This window comes from Nematolebias whitei, chromosome 21 (genome assembly GCF_014905685.2).
Source record: "Nematolebias whitei isolate Nwh7 chromosome 21, NemWhi1, whole genome shotgun sequence".
In the NCBI taxonomy this organism is placed as follows: Eukaryota; Metazoa; Chordata; class Actinopteri; order Cyprinodontiformes; family Rivulidae; genus Nematolebias; species Nematolebias whitei.
Genome location: NC_056518.1, coordinates 33,285,891 through 33,295,093, shown reverse-complemented (window position 1 = coordinate 33,295,093; position 9,203 = coordinate 33,285,891). Strand labels below are relative to the sequence as shown.

The 9,203-nt window shown below is 41.5% G+C and overlaps 1 protein-coding gene across 1 annotated transcript in view; it reads right to left on the bottom strand.

The window, feature by feature from the left end:
* akap12a (A kinase (PRKA) anchor protein 12a) overlaps positions 1-4,388 on the bottom strand; it is a gene marked incomplete at its 5' end in the record, with an annotated part of 8,350 nt that extends 3,962 nt beyond the window's left edge. The window contains 2 exon segments of the mRNA XM_037694835.1: positions 1,468-4,146; positions 4,295-4,388. Coding sequence (XP_037550763.1) covers positions 1,468-4,146; positions 4,295-4,307 — 2,692 coding nt within the window.
* Positions 4,389-9,203: the final 4,815 nt, after the last annotated feature.

Sequence of the window (9,203 nt, the reverse complement as noted above, 5' to 3'; positions counted from 1 at the left end):
CTGTAAGTTTGTTTATTTCTTTAACTTTAGGTACTTCTGTAACTTCAGGTACTTCTGTAACTTCAGATACTTCTGTAACTTCAGGTACTTCTGTAACTTCAGGTACTTCTGTAACTTCAGGTACTTCTGTAACTTCAGGTACATCTGTAACTTCATGTACTTTTGTAACTTCAGCTACTTCTGTAATTTCAGGTACTTCTTTAACTTTAGGTACTTCAGGTAATTCTATAACTTCAGGTTCTTCTGTAAGTTTGTTTACTTCTTTAGGTACTTCTGTAACTTCAGGTACTTCCATAATTTCATGTACATCTGTAACTTTAGTTACTTTTGTAACTTCAGGTACTTCTGTTATTTCAGGTACTTCTATAACTTCAGGTACTTCTGTAACTTCAGGTACTTCTATAATTTCATGTACATCTGTAACTTTAGTTACTTTTGTAACTTCAGGTACTTCTGTTAATTCAGGTACTTCTATAACTTCATGTACTTTTGTAACTTCAGGTACTTCTGTTATTTCAGGTACTTCTATAACTTCAGGTACTTCTGTAACTTCAGGTACTTCTGTTATTTCATGTACATCTGTAACTTTAGTTACTTTTGTAACTTCAGGTACTTCTGTTATTTCAGGTACTTCTATAACTTCATGTACTTTTGTAACTTCAGGTACTTCTGTTATTTCAGGTACTTCTATAACTTCAGGTACTTCTATACCTTCAGGTATTTCTGTAACTTTAGGTACTTCTCTGACTTTATGTACTTCTGTAACTTCTAGTTCTTCTGTAACTTCAGCATGGTCCATTTTAGCTGCATGTCTTTGTGGCTCTAAGTTTTCTTGCTCAACGTTTTTTTCGAGGAAAGACTCGACCTGTTTTGAGTCATCAATTCCATCGGGTGCAATAGTTTCTGAAGAAGATACTTCTTTATTGAGGGACTGATTCTCTTCTGGATATAATGTGGGCGCTTGTACTGCTTCTAGTACTTCTGTAGGTTCTGTGTGGGCAGCTTCATCTTTTTGTAGCCTTTTTCCAGGGTCATTAGTTTCTTCATCTAGAGATTTGGTCTGCTTCAGTTCATCTGAATCTTTTTCATCTGGTGCACTTTCTTCTTCTTCATTAAGAACCTGAACAGTATCTTCTTTTGGTTCTAGTGTTGGTGCATGTACAACTTCTGTATCTTCTTTATGGTCAACTTTACTTGTGACTGTTTCAGACTCTTTCTTCTCTGGTTTATCAGCTTCTTTGGTTTCATCCGTATTTGTTTCAGGTGGTGGAGTACCCTTTGAGGGTTGAACGTCACATGACTGAACATCACCCTCCTCAGCTGTTTTAGCTCCCTCTTCCTGTCCATCCCCCACAGCGACAACTTGATCCTCAATCACAGCTTGCTCTGAAATTGTTGTTATGGTCTCGGCATTGGTTTCTGCAAGAATTTGGAATTCTTTTTGACCATCAGCATCCTCAGTTTCACCTGCTGATGTAACAAATACTTCTTCTTCCTGATAGTCTGTTTTGGAGAAGGATTTTTCACCCATCATGCCTTCTTCCTCTGTGGGTAAGTTCTCTGTAGACATGGCTGATACATGTTCCACCACATCCTGGCTCTCGTCACTCATTTCCAATTCTTTAATGCTTTCTCGTACCTCTAAAACATTGGCCTGATAAGTTTCATCTGTAGCATATGTGGCAGTGTCAAACTTCTCGATAGGAACCTCTGACACGATTTCTGTTAGCAGCACTTCATTGAAGTGAAAGACGTTCTCAGTTTGGACTGTCGCTGCAAGTTTACTAACTGCGTCGATTTCTTCAGCATCTAAGCCTGTCTCTAAGGCTGTTGCATCAGATTTACTGTGTATTTCTAGAACTCTGGGATGGTCTGGTACAGATGATTCAAACACTTGATGGTAGATAGAACCAGAAACATCATCAGAACTTGGTTCTTCTGAACACACTGGGACTTTAGCTGGACGTAAAGAGATGGTGTCAGAAACTTGCTGCAGCAGTAACTCTGTGTTTAAGACAATGTATTCTGCTGGTACCGGTGTCATGTTGCCAGATGTGTTTGATGACTCTATCAACTGAGAAACGGCAGAAACCATCTCTGTCTCGTCTGCTATAGAAGCGTCCACTGGCTCTGGAGCAGTTATGGCCTCGGATGTGATCTCTATCAGGTCCTCTGCGATGGTTTCATCTCTCGCTGCCTCTTCGACAGCTACGGCTGGAGTGGGCTCTGTGACTACACCCTCCTCTGGAATATCACTGAGCTGCTGATGTTTACTGGTTGATTCTGTGAGTTCATCCGGTTCTTCGTTTCCTAATGCTTCCTTTGGACTCTCATTTGTTTCAGTTGGCAGAAGGTCACAAGGTAGGGCTGACTCGGTTTTCTCCTCATAAAGGTTATTTTGGAGTTCTTTATAACTTTGTATGTCCGCCTGTACTTGGATCTGAACCAGTGTTTCTGCTGTATCAAATTCAGACAGTGGAACCACGGCGGGGGTCTCAGAGTCCTCATCTCCTGAGGCCACTTCCTGATCAGCCTCATCCGAAGACACTTGGCTTTGCCTTTCAGCTGACTTTCTGTCTTTTTTGCTTGGTAGGAGTTTTTTCATGAAAAAAGAGGAATCATCTTGAATAGCTTCACCAAGGCATACATCGTCATCTTTTACTTTTCGCTTCGGGTTGACTAGATTTTTTAATGATTTCCACGCTGTCCCTTCATCACCCTCTGAAGGACTTCCTGACTGACTGAGGGACGAAGGCAGCACCTGTTGCACCTCATTAGGTGATTCTAGAGGTGTCTCTTTAGGTTCACTGTCCTGCTTTTTATCTTCATCATCCTTTGGGGGTGTTTCATCATCTGAGTCAGACGTTTTCCTGCTCCTCCTCCTTCCAGATCCACACAAAACGGCTTCCCATGACACTGATGAATCTTTTCTCTTCTTTCCTTCCTCGGTGCTGTGATCTGATGTTTGCTCTCCTTTACCTGGTTTTGTTCCATCCACCCCACCTGGGGTTTGTCTCTCTTCGTGGTCCAAAGACGGTGTCTTCTTGTGCTTTTGTGGAGTCATGAGCTTTCTGAATGAAGCCCAAGCTCCATCGTCTCCACCTGCTGCCTGAGCAGAGGGTTGTGCAGGAGTTTCCCCTCTCTGATGGTCAGCCGACTCTGTAGAGGACTGCAGCTGATCGGAGCTATATTCACCGGAGCTGGGCCGCTTTGCATCGCTTGATTTTCTGCTTGTCTGCTTTTTGGAGAGTCTCTTAAAACTAGAGCTTGACATGAGCCTTTTCAGGGGACTGGCTTGGACTTTGTCATTTTCTTGTGTGTTGATTATGTCTGTCTCAACTTCAGAGGGGGGTTTAACTTCGTTCCTGTCTTGAATCGACTCTGAAGTCAGTCTTTCCTCTTTACCATTCTCGCTCTCTGTTGTAGCTTTGGAAGAAACTTCCTTCTCCTCATGTTGATTTTGTACACTTTGATCAACCGGCTCTGCAGCTGTTTTCACTCCTTTCTCTAACAGTTCTTTTTCGGTGACTTTATCTTCCACGAGGCTCTTTCTCTTTCGAAAGCTAGAAAAGATCCCGGTTGTAAAAAACCTTTTAAACGGCGTAGTGATCTCTTTTCCGTCAGAACCAGCTGGAGATGTTGGAAGCCGTTCCTCTTCTGGTGCACCGTTCTCTTGGATCAATAAAGTTGTTCCTGTAGCCGCATCACAAGATGCAATTTTCTCTTTGGCTTCGGTTCTCTCCACTGTTTTTTCTACACAATCCAGAGATGCAGCATCTGCCAGAGTCTTACAGGTTGTGAAATCGTCATCATGAGCCTCCTGTGCTCTGTTGGGATCCGTATTTTGTTCTTTTATTTCATTTGTGCTATCTTCCAAGTCTTCTTGTTTGCTTGGCGCTTGTTTCACTATTGAGTCTTTGTCGGCTGAGCCTCTCTTTACCGTCAGCTTCAAGCTAATGTTGCTGAAAAATCTTCTGAAACTTTCATTGATGTCATTTTGCTTGGCATCCACTTGGATCATTTCATCTGTCCCAACCTGATCAGCAACATCTTCATCTGGCAGCTCCTTTAAAATACTCTCGTCGTCTATGGGCGCCTCCATTTCTTTAGATCGCTCTGAAGCGTCGATGTCCGGAGAAAAGACGGCTAAACCAGAAAAAACGTAATCATTAAAACAGTTTGGTTACGAGGGCTGCAGAAGGATGAAAGTCTGTGAGCTGAGATCCAACAAGTCATGTTTCCATTGAAATGTTTGTAATGTTTGTCAATGAGCAGTGACTTTAGACACACTCACCCTCCACAGCCATCTCCTCCTCAAGGTGACCATTTTTCGCTGCGACAGAGCTGCTTCCATCGATCTCAGCAATCGGCACATTTCTTCTGACAACCTGAAGAAAAGAGTAAACTGTAGCTCCAGTCACGAGATCAACAAATGATTTTACAGCTGAAATATAGAAGTCAGCAGCGACAGTCATACTAGAGCATCTTTTATTTTAAAGTCAAGTTGAACGTCTCTGCTGAAAGTTTGAGGCGTGCCTGAAATTATTCCGTTCGTCATCTTTCTTCTCTGAAGCCCAAGAATAATTTGGGACTTAGTTCTTCCTTCTTTCGGCTGCTCCCTTCTTCAGGGGTCGGTCGTCACAGCAGACCAACTCACACAAAACCTGGTGATTGTTTTTATACCGGATGTCCTTCCTGATACACCCGCAGACCACCGAGCTACCACAGCCCTCTGTGTGGAGCAGAGAGCATATTTCACCTTTGCCTCAACGCGTTGCAACCAAAGGTCATATACTTTACTGATCAACTTTTACATTTTTGTGTGTGTATAAACGTTTTTTGAAAGTTGCAGGAGAACATGATTTAAAACTTAAGACAAAAGAGAAGAATGATTTGAAGAATGAATGCTTCAGGATTTGACTTCCTGTGAAATAAAAGGTATTTTCGTCTGTGAGTCTCAAGTCTTTTTAAAACAAACAGTCCAGTCTCTACTGGACGGATGACGTGTCCTTTAACTTAATCCTATTTGCCTAAATCTTAAATCCATGAGACAGATTAGTTTGGAGAGTCTGAGTCGGGTTTAGAAAACAAGAAACACGTGATGTAATGTACCTCATACAAATGTAAAAACAGTCAGTTCTTGAATAATTAGAAACATTTCAAACTGTTTTTATGGTCCTTTAGACATAAAATGTGTTAAAACTTGTTGTGTAACACCAAAACTAATGAGTAAAGCATAAAACAGATTTTTCTAAAGTAAATGGAAAAACACTAAAACAAGAGGATTTAGAGCATTACTGAACGTCAAAAGTTCAAAGTTCATGTTTTTGTAATAAGAAAATTTTGCTCTCACATTCACCAGAGCTGTGAGTTTCGTCTACTTTGACTGAAAGTGTTCCTCTAAAGCCAGAAGAAAAGGTCTAACAGTCCTCGAAGGAATGCTTATCGCCCGCTGCCTTCCATACCACAGGTTTACACTAAAACCATCTTTTGTTGAGAAATACTGGAGCTGTAAACATGGGTAACACCAAAACGCTCTTGTGCTAAACTTTATGTCAACGACTCTCAGCTGCTGCCACATCTAATTTTAGCTCAGTATCTGTAAAAATAGCCTGTTTTGTTTTGGTTACATAATGAGACATCATATAAATGGTAAATGGACCGTACATATACAGCTCCTTTCTATCTAATGAAGATACTCAAAGCTCTTTACAACACAATCTGTGCCCTCATTTACCTCCACACACACAGTACAGCACTCTACTACACACACATTCATACAGAAACGCCGTAAGCTTTTACACTTCTCACAAACCGCACCATGGGGTACGTTGTTCAAGCCAAGAGCCATTGTCAGTAGGGGGGTTAAGCACCCCAAAAGATCAGATCCTAGAACATAGGCGTAGCCAGGATTTTATGAGGGGCGGTTCGTTTGAAGAAAAAGTGGACCTGTAGGACTACTCTGATTGGTTCATTGGCGGTGGTACACATAACTTCAAATGTGTAAACAAGCTAATTAGCTAGCTAGTTAAAACACTGCTGTGTGAGGTAAATCTGTGTTACCAAATAGGCGGTTGTGAGTGGAGAAAGAGCAACACACTGAGAGGGGAATAGCGTGTGTGTCCAGTCTTCTATTCAGAACTCATCCCAGACACGAACGAACACTTCGGTACTCCCGAGTCCCGCCCGAACATACACAAAAAAAAAAAAAAAACACCGAAGAAGAATGAAAGACGTCATCCTCTTAAAGGCACAGTACCACTCCTTAACTCTAACAACATAAATGCAAACTAAGCCCGCAAACGGTACTACTTTAAATACACAAATGAACAGTTGAATCAAAAACCACAATGTAATTTTACCGTTTGAATCCACCGTGTTGCCTTCCAAGCCAGGACAGAGTGAACGTCGTCTTCACCTCGCAGTTCTATATCTCGCGGGAGTTGTAGGTGGGACTTCATTGGCAAAGTGGGCGGTTCGTTCGAACCCCCCGAACCCCCCCTGGCTACGCGCATGCCTAGAATCACCCCCTGCTCTGAAACCAATCTTTCAACCAAGATTCATGATGTTGAACTGGTTCATGAAAGGCTTGTAGTGAACTTAACCTGATGTCAAAACTAAGCCTAAGGTCAAAACCCTTGACCTTAAGAACCTTGTGGGACAGAAACTGTCATTTCATTGATTTGAATCCAGAAATACAGGTTCACCCATCCTGAGACTTTCTTTCTTGAAAATTCAAGTGAAAGAACACTCTCTTTTCTATTATCATTCCTGTTTTACAAATGTTTGATAATCAAAGTGTTTTAGTTCAAACATTTTAGATGTTACAGTGAACTAATCAATTTTATTAACTGTAAAACAGTAACAATGATTTTTTAGTTGCTTATGCAAAGTAGAATTCATGTTAAGGCCTGTTACAGATTTTTATGCATTTTCTGATTTCTGTCTTTGAATGAGCAAGTGTGCGTTTTCCAAGGTCAGGAGTCGAAGCAGACATGTGTTGGAACAACTGTCTTGTTTACATCCTCTCAGACGTCAACAGAGAAGTTGGCACCTGTTTCTCCAAACTCGCCAAAACAAAACTCTCTCTGTCTCTGAGAACAGTTTAATCTGTTCCATAACAATTCTTGCTGTTTTCTGACTTCTAGTAACCTCTTACGTCACAAACCACACCCCTGTCTGGTTGATATTGACCAATCAGGAACTATCAAATATACCGGAAATAGAGCTCTTTAAAATGCCGGTACTTCCTAGTTCTCTCAGCGCGGAGAGGTTCTGAGATGTTCGCAGTTCTGTGAAGTCGTTTGGGAGAACAGAAGTCCAGCCATGATAAGGCTCTTCCGAGTTTGGATTATAACATCTTCCACCTCTGAGTGGAACTTCTGAAGAACCCCACTCATGTGGAGTCCACCCGGTGAGGTGAACTGTTGTTGACGAAGCCCCGTCACCACTTCGGACGAGTCACAGCCATCCTATGGAGACGCTGAAAGGTAGCGTTAACTGGAGCTCCGCTTCTTCTGATTCATCTTCAGAGAGGTAAATGAGTCTAGTCTCCTACTTAGCGTACCGAGGAAAAGCTGGGTCGGATGGAGGGTGTCGTCCTGTCAACACTTTTCACTCATACACACCACATTCTCCCTCATCCATCTTTCACTCCCTTTAAACTCCATCTTTCCATCTTTAAATTCTTCTCTCAAGTAGAAATCATTCCAGATATTTTAGAAATGTCTGTGTAAAGTGCTCATTCCACCGCCGTGTGGATTGAGGTCTGCTGTTCTGCTGAAGAGTGAAAACAATCGCCGCATTGTTTCTCACTACCTGTAAAGCTGTTTAATTATGTTGTTATTTTCATATTTTGCCAAATTAATGTAAATGTTTGATGTTAAACTTTGATTCTGTAAAATAAATGACCGCATTCACTTTGATGGGTCAAAGATAAATGACGTCTCACGTTACATTTTATTAAATTCAATGCACGTTTTATTCAGTCCAGAAAAATGAAGAATCCGTTTTAATTGATGAATATATCTCAGCATCTGTTCATCTACATATTGGTGGCCCGTGACGTGTTCATAAATGGACTGTGTATTCGTGTACAGATTGATATTACGTGTTGGCATGAAAAAGAAATAACAGAGTTGTTTGCTGTGCTGAAACGCAGCTGGAGCTGCGCGCTTGGAGCTTGACTCTGCATGTTTACGCTGGCAATGTTTTGAAGCTGAAATTGTGAGTCATATGTCTTTATGAAAGCTGAAATTGTACGTCTGTTATGTGTAACTAAGCTGGATTTGTGTGGAAACGCTTTACTCTGTTTAAACTGTGGTCCGGACGGAGGTTCGGTTCTGGTTCCGGCTCGGTTCTGAACAGTTCGACCGGGTTGTTTTAAATGGTGGGAAAGATGTTTTTAATGCCGGGGCGCCGACTCCGTGCAGCTCAGAGCTTGATTCGTGACACTTGTAACAGAAATTGGTGCATTTTGACAGTTTAAAAGGCGAAAAGTTGTCAAATTATTTCAGGCTAACAGTAACATGCTAGTTGGAAAAACGGTCCGTGATTGGTTGAGTTAGCTGCGGTGTACCCATTATTGGATCTGATGACCTGTAGTCTGCTCTGACCAAGTGTCAAAAGATTATAGTGACTCTGAGGTCTTTAGTAAAAAGTTCTTATGTGTTGACATGTTCAGAATCAGAATAAGCTTTATTATCATTGCACCGAGATACAACTAGAATATGTACATGCAGTTGTCCAGAAGATGGACGGAGTGCACGAAGCTGCTACTGCTCTAAGCCCGGCCTCTCTTATCCTTTTTCAGAATAATAATCTTAGATAGGAAAAAGGGGAGAATGTTGTATGAATGTGTGTGTGTAGTAGAGTGCAGTATGAATGTGTGCGTAGTAGAGTGCTGTATGAATGTGTGTAGTAGAGTGCTGTATGAATGTGTGTAGTAGTAGAGTGCTGGATGAATGTGTGTGTCGTAGAATGTTGTATGAATGTGTGTGTAGTAGAGTGCTGTATGAATGTGTGTGTAGTAGAGTGCTGGATGAATGTGTGTGTCGTAGAATGTTGTATGAATGTGTGTGTAGTAGAGTGCTGTATGAATGTGTGTGTAGTAGAGTGCTGGATGAATGTGTGTAGTAGTAGTAGTCCTGTATGAATCTGAGAAATGATCAAAGAAATGAATGTGACTGCAGGACTGTCGTTGT